Source organism: Rutidosis leptorrhynchoides, chromosome 1 (genome assembly GCF_046630445.1).
Source record: "Rutidosis leptorrhynchoides isolate AG116_Rl617_1_P2 chromosome 1, CSIRO_AGI_Rlap_v1, whole genome shotgun sequence".
NCBI classification, from domain to species: domain Eukaryota; kingdom Viridiplantae; phylum Streptophyta; class Magnoliopsida; order Asterales; family Asteraceae; genus Rutidosis; species Rutidosis leptorrhynchoides.
Genome location: NC_092333.1, coordinates 118,322,048 through 118,344,418, shown reverse-complemented (window position 1 = coordinate 118,344,418; position 22,371 = coordinate 118,322,048). Strand labels below are relative to the sequence as shown.

General features: G+C 35.6%; 1 protein-coding gene across 1 annotated transcript; it reads left to right on the top strand.

The window, feature by feature from the left end:
- The first annotated feature begins 19,085 nt into the window (after positions 1–19,085).
- LOC139888543 (pentatricopeptide repeat-containing protein At4g39530) lies at positions 19,086–21,989 on the top strand. Its single transcript, XM_071871549.1, has 3 exons — positions 19,086–19,109; positions 19,336–19,436; positions 19,554–21,989. Exons 1-3 carry the CDS (start codon positions 19,086–19,088, stop codon positions 21,949–21,951), a joined length of 2,523 nt encoding a protein of 840 aa, XP_071727650.1. The 3' UTR covers positions 21,952–21,989.
- Positions 21,990–22,371: the final 382 nt, after the last annotated feature.

Genomic DNA, 22,371 nt, shown 5'->3' with positions numbered 1-22,371 from the left:
GTCCGATGGAAGTCGACAACGAAGTTAATCACAATTTCGACACCACAGCTAACTAAGTGTGGGGAGAATCAAGTCTTTAAAGGATAATATGTATTTCTGATAGAGTTAGATTGTCTGTTTTCGTGTAGTTCTCGAAAATGGAACCCAAATGGTCTTTCCCTAGCAGACCCTAAAGAACTAGTCTTCTCCCCCCATTCTGAATTTTTATTTTTTTTTAGGTTTTTACAAAATGAAGACTGCCTGTGAACTAAACCATGGTCTAATGCTGCACGCTTTGATCACTAAAAGAAATAATGACATACTACCAAGTGAAATAGTATTAGTAATCAGAGAAAGAATGGGCAGAGTTAGAAAAGAATCCAGATGCGAAGATAATAAGTTACAATTTGGTAAAGGAAAATCAAAATCCGCAGCAAAAAGAAGAGCACGACACCTAGAAAGATGTCACAAATGCGGAAAATGGTCACATGGAGGTAAATGTTCAAATAATCAAACCTATTCAAATACCGAATTTGTTACTTTATGCAGAGACGGACCGTTCATATGTTTAGAAGAAAAGACACTGAATGCTCGAGGTTACGCCTATGTAGCCATGGAAAACCAATTAAACCGACTATCTTATGAATGGGATAGATCATATAACTAAGAAATATATTTCACAGGTATGTCTGTACAGTTTTTATTTTTATTTTTATTTTTAACCTTTTGATAATAAACGCTAATTTGTTCGCTAAAAAGTATTAAATTGGTATTGAATAAAATTAGGTTTGGCGACCGAAATTATTGATATCATTCAAAAATTTATTACATCACTGCGAAATTTAACGTTTATTCTTAAGGTATAAATATCTTTAAACAATCAACCCAAAATATTTCAAAAATTCGTCATGAGTTAAATTAGGTTTTGGAACCGAAATTACTTTACCGAAAAAAGGGGCGCATATTTTTGATAATATTTGATTGATTAAAGTGGGATAAAAAGACAAAAAGATTTTTAATTTTATTTTTACCATGTTTTTAAAATTAATATTTAAATCTTAAATTAATATTGTAAACTTTGTAAAAAAAAAATATTTTTAAAATTGTAAATATTTGAAAAATTAATATAAGTTTGGTGTGAATTTTTAATATAAATTTTGAATTTTATATTTAAGTTGTGTGAATTTAAAAACAAAAATTTACTTTATCTCATTAAGTTAAAAATATGATTTTTAAAATTCGTCGTAAGTTGAAGACTAGGTCTTTGAACCGAAATTGCTTTACCCGAGAGAGGGGCGAGAACTTTTATTATCATTATTTTTAATCTTATTGAATTAAAGTATGCCAAAAACATTGAAAAAACCCAAAAATCTTAGCTTTTAAAACAATCGCTACAAAAAGACAAATTTTAAAATTTTGTCGAGGGACGGACTAGGACATCGATCCGAAACGACCTCGTTCTAAATAACAAAGGAAACAAAATTTTAAAATTAAATACTTAATTGTTTTATAAGTTATTGATTATAAAAAAAATATATATATATATATATATATCAAACTCCGCGACTCGCGGAGTTTGAAGGGTTATTCACCGCGAGTCGCGGAGTTACGAAAAATTAGAAAAAAATAAAGAGCTGGAACAGATCAGTCCCAACCCCAAAACAAAAACATACTGCGAAAAACACTCCGAAAATACACCCAAAAACACCCCCAAAATCACAATTTTTAACCGTTAATCACCAAATTTTTTACTAAAATCATGTTGAGAAGGATGCTATCTAGGAATTACTCAAGAAAAACGGTAAATTTCTACACCTAAACACCATTTAATCCGAAATTAGTGTTCTTGAGCAATTTTTTCCCCAATTTGATTTTGATGCTTTTTAGTGTAATTAGGCTTAAATTGTTTATGTATTATGCTTGTATAACCTAGATTGATGCTGTTTAACATGATTAGAAGCCTTAAACTTCAAATTTTGAGTAATCTAGGGTTTGTGTTCTTGAGCAATTTGGGGCTTTTTGATATAAACAGGTTATGGCCGATTTTTGTCATGAATTGTTGCTAAATTGAGTAGTGTAACATGTCTAGGTAGTTAAATGATCCAAACTTTGAGCCTAAACATGATTTTGAGAATTAAAGTGGACTTTTTCAAGTCTAAAATTCATGAACTTGATTTTTGAAAGATAATGCCATTTGAGACTTGTTTAATTGCTAGTAATGATTATTTTGACATGTTATTTGAGTTAAATGCTTATGAACTTGGCAAACATTTTGGTATATGCTTATTTGAAAGAGTGTAGATTTGATGAAAATATGAAAATAAGCTTAAGTTTGATATAAATTGATAATGTCATTGTAATTATTTTGATTGATGATTTTGCTGACACTAATGCATATTTGTATGCACAAAATTTGTGTTTGATGTGTTTTGCAGACTGAAAGGGGTGAATCTTTATTCCAAGCCCGTAATACTCCTGCTGAGAATGCGGAACAACAGGAGGTGGATAACTACTACAAGCAGGATATACCTCATCCAGTCATGACCTTTTCTGATATGCACTTGGAAGAATTGCACCCGAACCTGAGATTTGACAGACTTTGGATAGATTATCCAAAATATCAAAGGGGTTTACATACTCTTCATTCTAAGGTTGTTGAGGTACCGAGGGTCATAGAATGGGGACCCTTAGAAGCTGTAGAATTGGCCGGGCCAATTAGGGAATTACTTGTACAGAGGTATGGTAATTCTACTTTTAATGACTGGGTACGTTTATTCACCATGCGTAGACCTATATATAAAGTATGGTGTGAAGAATTGTTGTGTAGTATAGAGTTGAATGATCGGGTAGCTAGTTTAACCGATCGTTCTTTTATTAGATTTTTGTTAGGCGGTTCGATGCGCCACATGTCTTTAATGGACATGGCTCAGTCTTTACGTATATATACGCCTGAGGAGTTAGCATCTGCCGATTGTAGAGGGTTGATACTAAACGGTAGAAAGATAGATGAAAATTTTGATACACACGGTGTGTGGAGTCAAATGACAAGCCATCACCGTTTCAAAGGGGGAAATTACTCTTATTTGGATATAGATAGAGCCGAATTAAGAGTGATACATAGGTTTTTAGCTAATTCGATTACACAAAGGGGTAAGAACAAGGAAAAAGTAAATGAACAGGATTTGTTTTACCATATGTGTATTCGAGACCCACAAAGCGCTGTAAGTATACCGTATTGTGTGGGTTATTATTTATCAGCTACGGTTCGGGGGATGAGACCGCATAGCATAATAGGAGGTGGTATTTTTATTACTTTGATTGGTGAATATCTCGGTGTGGATATAAGTCGGTGGGGATTATTAGTAGAAGAACCAGAACCCCGCGATACTATAGGTTTAAATGTATACCATGGTGCGAAAGTTTTGAAGAGGCGAAATAACGCCGCAGTACGATACCATGGTAGACATCCACAGGTGGAGAGAAACCAACATCAAGGTAATGTAGGAGGGGGGAATGAGATGCAAGAAATGCAAAGGTTTATAGCTTCTCAGGAATACGAAAATGCTAGACAGAGAGCATTTGAAGATTGGCAAGTTCATCAGAACCAAATCATAGCTCATTGCCAACATATAGGTAGAAACTATATTCCTACACCAAAACCCATCTTCCCTCCCTGGTCTATAGAGATGCAGCCACCGTATCCTACGTATAACCCTGCCGAAGCATTCTATAGCACCTATGGTTATGCCTGGAACCCCTATTGGTACCAGTATCATCCCTAGTATACTTAGTTTTATTTATTTTGTAATTTGTAATTATTGATACGTTTAATACTTTTGTTAATATTGTAATCATTTTTATAATTATCTAACTTTTATTCTTAGATTTTAATAATTTTTGAATGTGGGGTAATATACCAAACTTCAAAAATATGTATATATGTTTGCAGTTTATCTTATGTACACAACAGGGTAAAACAACGCATTTTCAAAGACTGGCATTAAGTTCAGCAAAAGCAACTAATTTTGACGACAAGATGCAAAATATATGTGAAATAACAACAAGACGGAATGAACAAATGATGTGCACCATTTATCATTCAGCAAACAAACGCCAATATATTTGGAAACTTTGGTAAAATTTAATCATTTTCACACAAATCACCCTCAATAATTTAAATTGTTACTGATTTCTTGCAAATGAGGGCATTGCAAGATCTTAAGTGTGGGAAGGGGTTAAATTCTTTCGGATTTTAAAAATTTTTACTTTATACACTTGGTTACCATTAAAAATACTAGTAAAGCAGTAGTTGTATTAGAATCTAGTGCTCTCTGATAATAAAGAACAGCCCTGGTCTTATATACTGACTACCCAATTCTAGTAAAATTTTTCAAAATTTTCAATTAAATGAACTAAAAATCATGTTTATACATATTTATGAACGATAAAACTAGGTTTTAACACCGAAATTATTGTTACCTCAAAAAAGACATAAATTGAGAAACAAACCAAAATGTTAAAATTCATTTAAAATGGAATAGAGGACGATAAAAAGGAAAATAAAAGCCAAGTGTGGGAAAATTTACCAAGTTATCTTAAACATATGTCACATATATCTGTAACAAATAACTGAAAATACTTTTGCTTTGGACTAAACTAAACTGTTTTACCCGATGAAAGAAAAGAAGAGATGGATCTACACGATGAATCAATTCCATCATTAAAAGGAAGTAAAGTCTTCCGAAAAAGACACGCGCTTCTTGATTTAGGTCATGAAGTTGTCGTCCAGACCAGCTGTAGGTTGACGAAAAATCTAGAAAAGTCATCACTAAAATCAGCAGGAAATCCACGGACCTCAGCATTAAACAGGGTCGCCAAGTGGTCAGATTTATCCTAACCATGAGAAGGATTTATCTCGTAAAATGGGGGGGCACCATGCAAATTAGCTGGATAAGACTAATGAATCAGATCCCCAGAAAGGATAATCTCCTTAAAGATTAAAAATCAGATTTTAAGCCTGATATTACTCAATCCTAGAGAGTGACCTTAAAGATTGAGAATTACAAACTCATGGAATTCAATGATATCTAAACTCGAGCTTGAACGAGAAAATATTTTGATAAAAATTACAAACCGATTTGTTTTCTGAAAACCCTATTTTCAATGCGTTCATTACCATTGAACGTAAAATCCTAGGAATTCACCTGGAATTCATTAGGTCACCTGAACCAAATCGGGTGTCAACCGTAAGAACGGTGGTTGCATAGTGGTAAAAGACAGGACCTTGTGCCAGACCGAAAAATCATAAGGGTGAGCTTACTATTGCTCCTACCAAGGATAGTAATTGCGTCCGACACGTTATAGACCATAATTAAAAGCATGTCAGGGGACATTGCCTTAACAGTTGCTTGTTCAACGCTTTCCTTTACAACCGGACGGTAGTTTGCCGAAAGGTAATATACGGGACAAGTAAACTGGACGTGTTGCTTTCCAAATACAAGGTTAGCAAATGGGTGACACAAAACCATAAGTTTTGAGCTAAAATTTTCAAATCTGAAACCCACCAAATCCACAAAAATATTTTGCAAACACCGGTAAAGGGTTATTCCAGAAAACTTATCTAGGGTAAAAACTAGATTTAATTTTCAAAAGATCAAATGTTTTCATAAAGATCCAATTTCCTTAATGGATCTAAATTTTTATAGTCATGTGGGACTGTAAACCACATCGTTACTACCATTGTTTATACCGCAGTATAGAAATCACTGATGTACAAAGTGTGAAGAATAAAGAAGTGATTCTAGTATTTCAAGACGATATTGCTTGAGGACAAGCAACGCTCAAGTGTGGGAATATTTGATAATGCTAAAAACGAACATATATTTCATAGCATTATTCCTCAAGAAAGACAAGCTTTTAGTTGCAATTGTTCTATTTACAAGTGATATTCGTTTAAATAATAAAAGGTGAAGACAAAAGACAGATTCGACGAATTGAAGACGCAAACGACCAAAAAGCTCAAAAGTACAAAAGAAAATCAAAGAGGTTCCAATTATTGATAAGAAACGTCTCGAAATTACAAGAGTACAAGATTTAAAACGCAAAGTACAAAATATAAAATTGTATGCAAGGACGTTCGAAAATCCGGAACCGGGACCAGAGTCAACTCTCAACGCTCGACGCAACGGACTAAAAATTACAAGTTAACTATGTATATAAATATAATATAATATATAATTAATTATATTAATTATATATATATATTATATATATATTATAAACCGTCGGTAAACAAAGAGCCAAACTCCTCTGAGCTGTAAAAGCAAACTCCGCGACTCGCGGAGTTTGAAGGCCAAAAAGGCCGCGAGTCGCGGAGCCCCCAGTTTTGAAACTCCCTATAAAGCAAACCGAAATCTGATCATTTTCATCATCTTTTTCTTCTTCTCCTCATACGTAAAATATATATATATATTTATAATTTATATTTTAATTATAATTATAATTCTAATAATAAGGGTATGTTAGCGAATATTGTAAGGGTGTAAGTCGAAATTCTGTCCGTGTAACGCTGCGCTATTTTTAATCATTGTAAGTTATGTTCAACCTTTTTATATTAATGTCTCGTAGCTAAGTTATTATTATGCTTATTTAAAACGAAGTAATCATGATGTTGGGCTAATTACTAAAATTGGGTAATTGGGCTTTGTACCATAATTGGGGTTTGGACAAAAGAACGACACTTGTGGAAATTAGACTATGAGCTATTAATGGGCTTTATATTTGTTTAACTAAATGATAGTTTGTTAATGTTAATATAAAGATTTACAATTGGGCGTCCCTATAAATTACCATATACACTCGATCGGACACGATGGGCGGGGTATTTATATGTACGAATAATCGTTCATTTAACCGGACACGGGAATGGATTAATAGCCACTAGAATAATTAAAACATGGGTGAAATTATGTACAAAGGACACTTGGTATAATTGATAACAAAATATTAAAACCTTGGGTTACACTCAGTCGACATCCTGGTGTAATTATTAAACAAAGTATTAAAATCTTGTTACAGTTTAAGTCCCCAATTAGTTGGAATATTTAACTTCGGGTATAAGGATAATTTGACGAGGACACTCGCACTTTATATTTATGACTGATGGACTGTTATGGACAAAAACCAGACGGACATATTAAATAATCCAGGACAAAGGACAATTAACAGATGGGCATAAAACAAAAATCAACACGTCAAACATCATGATTACGGAAGTTTAAATAAGCATAATTCTTTTATTTCATATTTAATTTCCTTTATTTTATATTTAATTGCACTTCTAATTATCGCATTTTTATTGTTATTGTATTTAATCGCACTTTTAATTATCGTACTTTTTAATTATCGCAAGTTTATTTTATCGCACTTTTATTATTCGCAATTTCATTTATCGTTATTTACTTCATGCTTTAATTTAAGTCTTGTATTTATTTTTAATATTTTACATTTGGTTTTAACTACGACTAAAGTTTTAAAATCGACAAACCGGTCATTAAATGGTAAAAACCCCCCTTTATAATAATAATATTACTTATATATATATTTGTATTTTTATAAAAGTAAACTAATATAGCGTTGAGCTTTGTTTAAAAAAGATTCCATGTGGAACGAACCGGACTTACTAAAAACTACACTACTGTACGATTAGGTACACTGCCTATAAGTGTTGTAGCAAGGTTTAAGTATATCCATTCTATAAATAAATAAATATCTTGTGTAAAATTGTATCGTATTTAATAGTGTTTCGTTGTAAAATTTAATAGTATTATATACCACTCCGCTACCACATCAATTAATAATAATAATTATTAATTAATGTTGGAAAAACCAGGGTCGTTACATGTTCTCTCGACTAAACTCGCAACAAGCTACATCCATAACTACATCACCCAACGCGATCTACCAGGTCCACTACGCCGTGAACCAGGTCTTGCATTAATCCAAATCAAGAAGGATTCATGCCACGTCGAAACTAAGTACTCACAACGGTCCATAACCGTACCACTCAACGATCGCACATCCGCTTATGTGCAAACATTTGTTTTCCACCCCAGAAAACCCGTGATTCGCAATTTTACAAGTCGATGCCAACGGGGCAATCGACACGCTCCTCCGACTAGTACTTCTTACAGTCGCCACAACCGGGTTATTCCTTCAACGAAGAAATTTCGGTACCGCTAAAATAAACACTTTAGAAGTAACACTTTCCCACCGATCGATTCGCACACGACTATCCATCTCTGGATTAATCCAGGACGACATTAGTACACCACGAACTAGGAAAAACATCAACACTCGACACAAGGTTTCTCCCTTAAACCCTACAACACATCCATACACTACGGCTTCCTAGTACTATCATGGAAACTATTCGCGTACTAGAATCCCGTCAACAGCGAATTATCAACTTAACAATTCGCCACACGACCCACAAAATATTCACCAATGCCGGGTGAATCCTCCTACTTAGACCGTCCATTAAGGATAGCTTCGACATTTCAATGCAACCAACAGGTCACATCACTATGGAAAACACTCTCGCAAACAAACAACATCCGCGTGTCTCTATGTGAGACGGTCGGAACCGGCACTCCCCGCCTCACAATCATCCATAAAGTGGAATAATCCACTTACAATTTCCACGATCACGTTTCCCGACAGGGAAAATACAGTATCCACCACAATGTCGAACTCGTACCCACTCAACAGTACTATCCAAGTCTCGCACCAACCCAAGTTTATATCACGAGAGCACCCGTAATGACAGTTACATTCTCTCACGTCCGATGATCTCAAACTTCACACTTGGTCTCATACCACACTTTGGTACTACACGACCACCTTTCATAAGAAGAATTACACTTCCTTCGATCTCATCATCACAATCTTCACGCATAACATTCCAGAATTGTAACTCACAATCATAATGAACGATCTCAAGTCGACATCAACAACCCATCACTCTTCCTCGTTAGGAAATTCCGAATTCCTGTTGAGACCTAGCACGGTACACTCTGCCACTTCTTTATATTAACATCACCGAAGCTCCTTCAGGCAGCAGTAAAACTCCCCCACTTAGGATTCAGCTCCACATTCTCACCGCCAACATGATAACATCCCACGGAATTGTCATTCCACGACACACATGACCATCCTCATCGTTGGTCATACACACCAAATCACTGTAAATTCACTTTAAGCTCTCAGAGCCGTCATACACAATCACTAGAGATGTCGTACACGCGACGACATCACACTTTCTTACCACGATTAACAACTAACAGTCCTTCATCGTTCGCAAAGCGAACTCCACCAAAATCCTATGTACGCCTCTAAGCCTAGGCATACGCCACTCCGCTTAATCAGTCGTGCATCTCAGTCGAGATCACTCGACCTTCCCCGCAACGAACTTTCATTAACAATTGCTCACTCTCATGGAGAAGAGTGACCAACCCGACACAATAATTGCACCGGCCGCAATATCAACACTTCATCATAACCTTTGGCCTAACCGACCATTAAGTCCATCATTGGCTCAACGGTCATCTTTATCCGTCTATCACTTAAGAGCAACAAGATTCGCTCACCCGTCACTTCATAAGAAGTATTTACCGCAATGCTCTTAAACTTCAACTTTCACCACCGTCGAATTGCTATCACCCGTCGATCACTATTACAATCTCCGCTGCTTTCAAGGGTATCTCACATCACCCTAAGCACAAAGTGATCACACCACTACCGGAGTTGAACATTACATTAGCAGGTATAAAGAGGCACCTGACGCAGTGTCATGCATACTCCCACCACAATCAACCGAATTTTAGAAACTCGATCTTTAGGTTCCATACACCCGATGTCACCCATCTCCCTATAATAATGACCCGAATTCATACCTACCCGACAAACCTTACGGTTTATTGTCTTATCGAAAGTTCCTAGCGATCACACGCTACCCGCAATTTCCACAAGGCCAAACGAGATATCCTCACGAAACCTTTCATCTAACACTAAAGAGATGCTTGGAAACACCAAGTCTTACACTCTTCCGCATATCGACACAACCACATCATCAAGGGGTATTCAGTTAGGAATGTCACCCTATAATTCCACAACACGCTAACACAATACGGAAACATCGTCATACGGGTCCCATTCCCATGAGTTTAATGACCTGAAGACTCCTCGGCTCGCCAATTCCAAGGCGACTCACAACTAGAATCCTTACACGATCCTCTAGCCCTACACTCTACCGAGTGTAACTCCAAACTACAATCATTAGACTTGCTACATCCCATTACGAGATTCAAGTCTTCATCGCACACATACTCGCTAATCGTTCATCCTAGTTACGATGGGTAACTACAACTAAAAGACAATCTCAATAGTGCACCCTCTACTTAGGGTGACTAAGTACGCGCCGAACTCGTGAGTTTGCTCACTCACTTAACTAACCGAATCCACCGTAACACTTCCGACTCACAATGAACCCGATGTGACTACAAGCACATCACCCGAGACAACTATATCCCAGGAACCAATAAAAGATTCCTAATTCATCCCGAAATCTACCCCAACCATGCCACGTTTCCTCCGTTTGGTACTCGTCATGTCATGCTTGGTGTCAAGATACATGGTTGTAATAATGGTGATCAGTCACTATTACAATTGAGTGCCTTACCATTTTCACATGGTCACGCAAAGTACTTACCCGGACTGACGCAACGTTCACACAAAATAACACGCGATAACTCCTAGTACCCGAATGACCAAAGTCCTTACCGTGAACTTGATCACTCAAAACCGCCAAACATTCGAATCTCTCCAATAGATTCATACCTAGGACACCGCACCAAATAGATACCTATATATATATATATATATACACCTATATACAATATAATAATAATTGTACACAAGTACACCGCAACAACAAGTCAACCTACAACCTAGGTGACTATCACTAAAACAATGTCCAGCTTCACCTACTTACATTAGGCACTTTCTGTCTAAGGCACTAATTTACACACGAAATAAGGCCCCACATAATCACACTTTGGACAAACGCAAGTCCTAGTTAGTCACCTACTCTAAGGCACTAACAAATCTCAATCCGACCCGTATTCCTACAAGTCCCGCAAATAATACATAACCGCCAATAAGTCTAAGACTAGGCACCTATTCCAAGGTCACCTAATTCCCTTAGACTATGCTCTGATACCACTTGTAACAACCCAACTTCGTTTTACCAAAAACACTACTTAATTTTTTTTTTTAAAAAAAAAACAGACCATCTGGACTGCATCCAGACCTCTGGACGACATCCAGTTACAAAGAGTAGGACGACGTCCAACAATCAGGAAGGCGTCCAGTAACACTAAAATGTTCTGAGACAGAAAACACCCAACCCACGTTATACTGGACGGCGTCCAACCAATCTGGACGACGTCCAGGATACCTGATCAATCCCATTTCATTTCAAAATATACTAAACACTTCGAATCAATACCAAAACGATTTGTAACAACCCAATCAAGTTTTACATCAACAAAACGTTAAATACAAGTGTTTACGCCACCAATACGGGTTAAGACTTAATAACCCAACCCAATACCAAGAGCATAATCCCGGGGACTACCAAATCCCCAATCCGCGTCCATATCTCCAAAAGCTACCCCATCGAGCCCAATCGCTCCTATGCATCTAGCATAACAACTAGCTAGCTTCATAATCACAATACCTGTAAAAAGGTAAACAACGAGAGGGGTAAGCATAAAACTTAGTGAATGCAATAATTATACATATACATATATAACATACTTACTTGCAATCACTTACACAATTACCGCATACACGCTAGCAATATAATTAGCATACCATCGCAAAGTATAACGCTAAAACTCCAATACGCAAGCTAGCACAAACAATAGCATATAACTCGAACAATATAATATGCTATACTACAACGCGTAACCATGGTTAACCATTATCACATACATGAGAACGGTACTCGCACAATGACCGTTGGTACTCGCACAATGACCGTTAGTATAAACTAACCCCAAGGTGGACGTCCGCACTTACCGAACCACCCTTCACGCACATGATTAACCATAGACACACACACACACACACAAGGGAACGGTACTCGCACAATGACCGCTGGTACTCGCACAATGACCGTTAGTGTACATCTAACCCCCTAGGTGGACGTCCGCACTTACCGAACCACCCTTCACGCACATGTGGTCTCCATCGCACAAAAGAGTAGTGAATCCACACGCCCGGATAGCACTATAGTGAATCCACACGCCCGGATAACACTAACCACAAGCCCGCAAGCAAATAAACTATATACGCATATATATAATTATTCCACTCACCTCGAAATGCCTGCACAAGTCATGTATGTAAATCGCCTCCAAACGCAACCGAGCAAGCTTTTACCTATAATACGCATATAGATATACATACAATCAACATACATTCTCTACAAGAGAATTCGACGCCAACGCCCTTAACCAAGGGTTTCTACTTACCTCCACAATCCGCCCATTTAGATACCTAAAGGGGACTTCACCAATTACCTCTACGGGTGGTAATTCCGACCCATTCAAACAAGTACAATCTAACACTTAATGCACTTGATCTTACAAAACCAACCCATAAGTGCAACTTGACCTAAATTGCACTTAACCATTAAAACAAGTCAAGTTTGACCCATAAGCACCATTACTAGTGATTTTGTCATAAAATCACCAATTTAATACTTAACACAAAAGTTTGACTTCCCTTTGACCAAATTAGGTTTAACACACTTCGACTTGTCAAATTACACCCAAAGTACCTACAATCACTAACAACTAGTGATTGTATCTCAAAATCATCACTTGACACCAAACTTCAATAACACTTGACCCATTTCAACACAAAATCCATTTTTACCCACATTAGGGTTTACACCCAAAAATCAAGTCAACACAACACCAAAATCACTAGTACACAAGTGTTCTAAGGTTAACCAACATATGCAAGACCCAAACTTACAATTTCATCAATCAAAACTCTAAGTCACCAATTTGGGTTTACTTACATGAATCTTACCCAAAACCCCGAAATTTCACAATAAATGGGTTTATAACTCTAACTAACACAAACCCTAACTCAAACATGAATATTAAACAATGAAATTCGGATTTAGAATTTACCATAACAATCAAAACGTAGCCGAGAATGAAAGGAACAACTTTAACTCTCGAGCTTTGGCGAGAACCGAGCTTCTTCCTCCTAGATCGAAGCTTTCTCACACTAAAATCACCCTCTCTTACTAGAATATGTTGGGAGTGTTTTGTGAAGGTGAAAATGGGGATAAGAATGAGATTAGATCAGTTCTAATGGCTCAAAACCGACCCCCAAGTGATAAGACACAAATACCCCTTTTAAATTCATTAAAATTCCAACAGCTGGCCTGTCAGGCCATTTGGACGGCGTCCAAAAAGGTTGGACGGCGTCCAAATCAACTGGATCAATTTTCTGAACTTGTTTTGGTCGTAACTTTCAAACCGTAACTCCGTTTCTGATGAATCAAATATCGTTGAAAACGTAATGAGATTTACTATCCAATGGTAAGGTTTTAGAACATTAACTCAAACTTTATTTGGGGTCCAAATATACGCTTACGTTCCTCGTAATTCGAATGACGCCTAAAATAACGTGTAACTGAAAACGGGATGTTACATACACTTTAATGATCGAATTACTCGACATGTACTATTATGTTTTATTTAACAATTAGTTGTGTTACTACATAATGACATTATGCAATTCATATGTCATTAATGATTTCTTTTGTCATTGTAATTGTATAATACAGGTAATCAGTACTAAAAGTAAAGTATTCAAATAATATTTTTTTAGGTGTCGTGCAACGCATGAGCTCTTTAAGTGAGCCTTAATTTATGTGTTTTGTGTAAAACAGAAACACTTAAGCAGTTCACCCACAAAAATACTTGTGATACTGCATTCATAATATCGTTAATTGTATAATATTTTACGATTCAAGTTTGTTTGTTGAAGAGTTCCCGTGCAACGCACGGGCTCTTAAATCTAGTGTTAGATATGTTTTGTTTGTGTAGTAGAGTTTGAAATATGTCTTGTTCTTGGTTTGTAAGAGTTTGTTTATTTTAGTAATATATCCTTCATTTTGACAAGAAAAAAAGTAATATTATTATTCTTTGACAAATTCGCTGAAATGGTCTCTATGGTTTGTATCAAAATGCTAATTTAGTCCTTATATTTTTTTTTTTATGGATTTCGTCCCCATGATTTACATATGTTGCTGATGTCGTCCCTCTGACTGACGGTCGTCAAAAAATTCGGTTAACTCCTATCATGTGCAAAACATGTAAGGGTAAATTCGTCATTTTAGTTGTTTCATCATCATCTTCATCTCTTTCGTCTATGCCAAAACCATTTTATTTACTATCTATCATTCTTGCAATGAAATTTATGAACCAAAATCGTATAATATCTCACATTAATACCTAATCCAAATAAAAAAACTCAAATCTTTAATTTTCGTTCTAAATTAAAAAGCCTACATATTGCGTCGGAACAAATTCATATTTTTTTTCAATTACCAAAATCAAACAATAAATCCTACAATTTGTGTTATTCCCAAAAATCAGTAACCGCCGCTGCCGATGTGGTTCAACTCCGTCACGAACTCACACAATAAATACGATTTCGCTACCCTCAATTATGGTTCCTAACGGGTCATGGGGTATGAATCGTGTATGACGAAGTGTGTTTCATATTTGGTGGGGTTTTAAATTGGGTTTTAATAAACAGAGTGGGTTTTATATTTGGTGGATTTTTGTTGATATATAATGAGTGACTTATGAATTTAATTTTTAAGATCTTTGATTTGAGAAGATGGATTTGGATTTGGATTTGGATTTGGGTTTAGATTTGAATTTGAGAATGGAATTGAGTTTGGTGTTGACTAGGGTGTGTTATTTAGGGATTTGAGAAAGATGAATGAATGTGGATGATGATAGAGGAATTAAGAAGTTAAAGATGAACGGGATTGTAAAATGACAAAAACACCCTCATGTGCTTAGCATGTGACTGGATTTAACAGTCTTTTTCCGTCCGACGAAAGGACGAAATCAACCATATTTGCAAACTTGAAGGACGAAATCCATAAAAAAAAATTATAGGTACTAAATCAGCATTTTTGTACAAACTACAGGGACCATTTCAACAACTTTATCTTAATCTTTTTATAATTATAATTATAATTATAAATATAATTATATTATATTATAATAATAATAATAATAATAATAATAATAATAATAATAATAATAATAATAAGTTAATTATTGAACATGTGATTTTTGGAAATTAAAATAGTTTCAGCAGCCTTCATTCTTTGGTGAGGAGTCTACACAATTCCACTTGAAAGACATTTAATGCTTCTACTCAATTATTTTATGAATTTTGATGTACAGAAGCAATACCATTCTTGTTTGAGTAATAACAAGTATTGAGCCGGCCCGCTACGCTTAACCCACTTGCTATTTAGTCCAAGGCTGTGTAAAAAAGGGAAGGAAAAAAAAAAACAGCATGATTCGAACTTAGAACCTCTAGATCAACACGTCAATAGGCAAACCACCCAGACAGCCAAACAATTGTTACTTTAGTGGAGAAAGATATATTTTTATATAGATTAAAAAACGTGAAAACGTGAAAAAAGTTGAAAGCCACAGGAATGCGTCACTATAGTTTTACCCCTCATTTTTGGACTAATTACGACTTTAGCCTAATGGAATAGTGCCATGTTTTTGTCTTTTTCTGTTTTCCAATTGAATCTATGTATAATTTGATTTTTTTTTTTTTTTTTTTTAATTTCATTGTGTACCTTTTACTTAATATAGATGGGTTTTACAGATGAGTAAAATATGACCATGTGAATTTTGCTTAATCTAGGACATGATTCGTTCGGTTACAAATAAGGAAGTAAAGATGACACTTTTTGATATTGGGAATGATAAATCGCCAAGACCCTGATAATTTTTCTTTGTATTTTTTTAAGCAGTCATGAGACATAGTTGGCGCTGATTTTTGTGCTGCAATAAAGACATCTTTTTGGCAATGGCCACTTACACAATTATTGTTCTAGTTACGAAAACTCATTATCCTAGTAAAGTGATCGATTTCCGCCCTATTTCATGTTGTAATGTAATTTACAAATGTATTAGCATGATTATTACTAATCAGATCACTTCTCGCTTGGAAGATATTGTTGGGGGTAACTAGTATGCTTTTATACCGGGGAGACATATATCAGATAACATGTTGCTAATTTAGGAATTGATAAGAAACTACCACCCGAATAAAGGTAGACCTAGACGTGCCTTTAAAGTAAATATTCAAAAAGCGTACAATAATGTTGATTGGGACATTCTTGAAACGATTTCATGTCATTTTGGGTTTCATAGAGTAATGATCAAATGGATAATAAATGCGTTCGTACTTCATCGTTCTCAATAAATGTTAATGGAAACTTACACGGCTATTTCAAGGGCAAACGTGGCATCCGTCAAGGTGATCCGATGTCTCCATCCCAAGGTTGGGTTCATGTTTAAATTTCAAATTTAGAACCTGGTTTTGATTTTTATTACAAATTAGCTAAATCTAAAAATGAGGAAAGTTTCGGAAACTCTTAGTGATAGGTGTCTGCAAAATTAAAATTTAAGACATTAATTCCTCATAATGATTGAGTTATTGTCGTTTTTATGTTAAAAAAACTAAACTGAAATCGATCTTGTTTGCATCTTTGATCTTGTTTTTATAAAAACTAAAATTGCATACGTGTTTAAGATTACTCAACGCAACTTTCTGGAAATATACGTATCTTAATTTGGTGTTTTGAGCTACTTTTACAAATTGTCGATGTTAACCGCCAAGAACCACTCCGGATTCTAAACGAGTGACACTTTTGAACCAAAAATTGCACGGTTGAACACTTGTTGAAAATACACTAATAAGGTGCCTATGAGGAGAAACATGAAAGCATATAATATGATACGTAAACATCTTAACTAGTGATGGCAATGGATCGGAAATGAATCGGGTGATGCCGTATCCATATTCATATCCATTTAATTTTTGTTTATCCATATCTATATTCATATCCATTTAGTTTTCGGTCATCCATCCATATCCATATACAGTAGATTAAGCGGGTTAATGGATATCCAATGGATATTGAAATTTTGTTATAATATCTTCTAATATGTGACTAAAATGGCCTGGATCAAATGGTTGAATGTGATGGCTTCTTTTGAAAAAGGTGGATTGAATGTGGGTAGTATTAAAGCCTTCAATATTGCTCTAATTCAAAAATGGAGATGGAGTTTGCAAGCGTGTTCCGGTACTTTATGGTCTTCGGTCATAACTGCCATTTATGGGAATGATGGAGGTCTTTTCGGGACGCATTACATGGGCTTGAGTTTATGGTCCAACATTTTGAAATCGATTAAAGAGATGGATAGGAAGGAAATAATTCCCTTAAGCACTTTAAGAAGGAAAGTTGAAAATGGTGCTTCTATCAAATTTTGGAAAGACCATTGGATTGTAGATGGACCGTTGTTTTTGAGGTACAATAGACTTGCTCACTTGGATGCAAATGTCGATTGTCTGTTACAGGATCGTCTTGTGAATGGCTCGTGGAACTGGGTTTGGGTGTGAGATTGCTTGGGTAGTAGAAACGATGCTTTGTTGAGCAACATGCTTGCTGAACTCCTTTCAGTTAATCTTTCCTCTAGTGATGATTCTTGGTTTTGGTTGTTTGCCTCAGATGGGTGTTTTTCAGTTCACGTTACCAGGGCTAAAGTCGATGACATCATGTTACGGTCTTTAACTCCGTCTACGAATTGGAATAAATCTATAGCGCGTAAAGTTAACATTTTTTTATGGAGGGTTGGAGTGGATAGACTTCCTACAAGGTTGAATCTTTCGAGTCGCGGTTTGGAGATTATTAATATCATGTGTCAGGTGTGTTCTCATCGTGTAGAATCGCAGGATCATGTATTATTTGAATGTCAGGTTGCTTCGCAAGTTTGGTCTAAGGTTAGAAGATGGATCGATTGCAATTTTCCAGTGTTTAATTCGTGGTCGAATTGGATGCTTTGGTTCCAACATTGGAGCGGTTTAGAGGAAGCCAAGATGAAGGTTTCGGTCATTGTTGCAGCTTGTATGTGGCTTTTATGGAGACACATAAACGGGATTGTTTTCAATAATCCTTCGGTGAAAAAATCTGAAATTTTTGATTTTATTTGTATCTTTTCTTATTATTGGATTAGATATTAGATATAGAGGAAAATGTAATTTACCTTGGATTTCATGGAACGTTAATCCGTTGTAAGTGGTGGTTGTGGCTTCTCTAGAGACTTTCTAGAGGGCCGGTTGTTAATATAATTTTGCCGTTAAAAAAAATGTGATTAAAATGAAACTTAGTATAGTAAAAATGAATATAACATGACATAATTAAAATCTATCCATAAGAATGTGTAATTTTTTTCGAAAATATAACAAAAATTGTTGAATTTACTAAAAAGTATAGATTATGAAAAATTAAATATGAAATTTGTAAGTTTATTTTGTTAGATTTACATGTTTTATTTAATATATTATATTTATATTTATTTCATTATAGAGTTGAAAGAATAATATAAATCTAACAATAAATGAACTTGTAATAGTAAATATGTAAGCAAATATCTACATTTATGTATTTTTATATGTATTTCGGATGGTAATGGTTATATCAATGGATGAAACTTTTCATTCATGTTCATATCCATATCCATATCCATTTAGGTTCATCTATATCCGTATCCATATCCATTTAGGTTCATCCATATCTATTACGAAGCGGGTGGATCAGGTAAATATCCACCGGATCGGGTGTCCATTACCATCCTATTTCTTGTTGTGACATTGACTTATTTTGACTTAAAAAATGATGAAGCAGAATCTGCATGAACCAGGCGAGAACTAAGAAGGTAAGGAAAGAAAAAGACGAAAATACTCTCACATGTCTACATGTCTGTCACATGATTGGTGTTAACTAAATTTTTTAATGACCATCAGTTATAGTTTATAAAGCAACATTTGCAAATAACTAGGTCGAAGTTCATAAAAAAAGATACATGCACTAAATCGGCATTTTGATACTCAATTGTCCATAAGAAATTTAATCAGAGTAATTGATGGTTTTCACATGGTTAGCTACCGCGGAAGGAAGAATCACCGTCAGCTGACAATAGTCCGACTCCGTGGTCATCTATTATGTTGTTTGCGGTGGGCCGACAATGTAGACCACTGATCAAGTAAGTATTCAAGGTTTTAATCTACATAATAATGCACTTTCCATCTGTATTGTAATGCTCAACTAGAAATTGAATCAAATATTTTCATTATCGTTTATATTTTTACATAATTTGCAGAACCCAAAAACAAGAACTTGCTAAGCTGTTGCAGTCACCATCCGTTACTGCTAACCCAAGTTCATATTACAAATTAGTTCATGGATTGATTATAGTATCCGGGTTTCAGTTAGATACATTTTTTGCAAACTTATTGATCACCGGCTACGCAAAAAGTGATCGTTTAGCTTTTGCACGGAAGGTGTTCGATGAAATGCCTGAGAGAAATATAAGTAGTTGGTCGTCGATGATTTCTGCGTACACACAACACGGATACTGTGAAGAAGCTTGGATGATGTTTCAAATGTTTCGAAAAGATAGTTATGAGTCTGTGAATGAGTATGTATTACCTAGCGTTATTCGGGCTGTTACTCAGTTAGGAAGTACGATTAACGGTTGCTGTTTGCACAGTTTGGTTGCTAAAACTGGTCTTGATCGAGATGTTTATGTGTGTAATTCAGTTGTTGATTTTTATTTCAAAATTGGTGAAGTGGAAGATGCGAGACTAGTTTTTGATGATTTACCTATCAAGAATGCTGTTACATGGACAACGATAATAAATGGTTATGCAAGAGCAGGAAAAAGTGAACTTTCCTTGGAATGTTTTAGACAAATGAGAGAAAGTGATGTTGTTCCAGATAGGTATGTTTCTTCTAAGGTTTTAAGCGTGTGTTCGGTTCTTGGCCTGTACGAAAGCGGAAAACAAATTCACGGTTTTGTGTTAAGAAGAGGAGCATCGATGGATATATCAGTTAGTAATGCGCTTGTAGATTTTTATGTGAAATGTCGTGACGTGAAAACTGGAAGGAAAGTTTTTGATCAAATGCACATCAAGAATGCTATATCGTGGACCACAATGATTTCTGGCTATATGCAGAACTCGTTTGATTTAGAGGCTATAAATTTGTTCATTGAAATGACTAAAAATGGTTTGAGACCAGATGGTTTTGCTTGTACGAGCATTTTGACGTCATGTGCTTCGCTTGAAGCTTTAGTGCAAGGTAGCCAAACACATGCATATACAATAAAAATGAATCTTGAAAAAGATGAATTTGTGAACAATGGTTTAATAGACATGTATTCAAAATGCAATTGTCTCGATGCTGCAAGAAGAGTTTTTAATAGCATTCCAAATCGTAATGTGATTGGCTACAATGCAATGATTGAAGGTTACTCGAGGCATGAGAATATTAACGAAGCATTGGATCTTTTTCGTGAAATGAGGCTTCACAACATTGACCCGAGCTTATTGACTTTTATCAGTCTTCTTGGTGTTTCAGCTTCGTTGCTCACGTTAGAATTAAGCAAAGAAATACACGGTTTAGTTATCAAATTCGGTGTCTGTTTGGACGTATTTGCTGGCAGTGCTTTGATTGATGTCTACTCAAAATGCTTATTGACTTCTGATGCACGCCAAGTGTTTGATGAAATGAGTGAGAAAGATATTGTGGTATGGAATACTATGCTTTCCGGGTATACACACGTATTAGAAAACGAATCCGCTCTTAAATTATATCAAGAACTGAAGCTTTCATCTCATATACCAGATGAGTTTACATTTGTGGCGTTGATTACCGCAGCCAGTAACCTTGCTAGCCTTCCTCATGGACAACAGATCCATGCACAGATCGTAAAAACATGCTTAAACCTCGATGCTTTTGTCTCAAACGCGTTATTAGACATGTACGCTAAATGTGGAAGTAAAGAAGAAGCTCGAATTCTATTCGATTCCACAGTATACAAAGACATCGTGTGTTGGAACTCGATGATATTAACACACGCACAACACGGAGACGCTAAAGAATCTTTGAAATTGTTTGAAAGAATGTTGAATGAAGGAACTCGGCCTAACTATGTCACGTTTGTAGCAGTGCTCTCGGCTTGTGACCATATGGGGTTGGTCAAAGATGGGTTTGACCTTTTCGACTCAATGGTTGACTTTGGTATTGAACCTGGATTAGAACATTACGCGTGCATGGTTTCACTTTTGGGTCGTGCTGGGAAGTTGTATGAAGCTAAAGATTTCATTGACAAATTACCAATATTTCCAGCAGCTATAATTTGGAGGAGTTTATTAAGTGCGTGTAGAGTTGCAGGAAATGTTGAAGTCGGTGAATATGCTGCTGACATGGCGATTTTGAATGATCCGAAAGATAGCGGGTCGTATATTTTGCTTTCGAATATTTATGCGAGTAAGGGTATGTGGGGTGCGGTGAAGAAAGTGCGAAAGAGGATGGAGTGTAACGGTGTTGTGAAAGAAGCTGGATGTAGTTGGATTGAAATGAACAATGAAGTTCATGTTTTTATCGCAAAAGATCAATCTCATCGTCACACGGATTTGATTTATTCAGTACTTGATAATGTGGTTGATCATGTTAGAGCGTTTGATTGTTATGATAATATAGTTTTGCAATCCTAAGTAAAGCCGGGTGATTTATTCAGTACTTATATTCAGGAATATTTGAAAATTTAATTTATGCTTAAGTAATAGAGGTGGTGGCTATTACGACCCATTCTGCTACAAAAGAAAGTTGATATGCTTGCTGCTATCTACCCAAATTGTAAGAGCTTTTATTTCCTTATCATGAAAACAATGTTTGTGTCAATTATAAAGTAATAGAGGTGGTGGCTATTTTGACCCATTTATTTTATTGAACACGTCAGTTTCTGTTATGTTCATTTTTAAGTGGTAAAATGGGTACAGTTGTAGAAATTAGGTACAGTATTAGTAGGTATAATGGGCCAAAGGTTGCTGAAAAGTGCATATATAATGCATACAAACTAGTAAACTCCTTTAAGAAAAAGATCGGCTTATTGTTAATTTGTTATAATAATATAT

What these genes read in the sequence shown, in the direction of transcription:
- LOC139888543 (XM_071871549.1), top strand. Translation starts at nt 19,086, where the DNA reads ATGAACCAGGCGAGAACTAAGAAG. An exon ending in ACCAGGCGAGAACTAAGAAG is followed by an intron (nt 19,110 to 19,335) that starts GTAAGGAAAGAA and finishes TCACATGGTTAG; the next exon opens with CTACCGCGGAAGGAAGAATC. An exon ending in CAATGTAGACCACTGATCAA is followed by an intron (nt 19,437 to 19,553) that starts GTAAGTATTCAA and finishes CATAATTTGCAG; the next exon opens with AACCCAAAAACAAGAACTTG.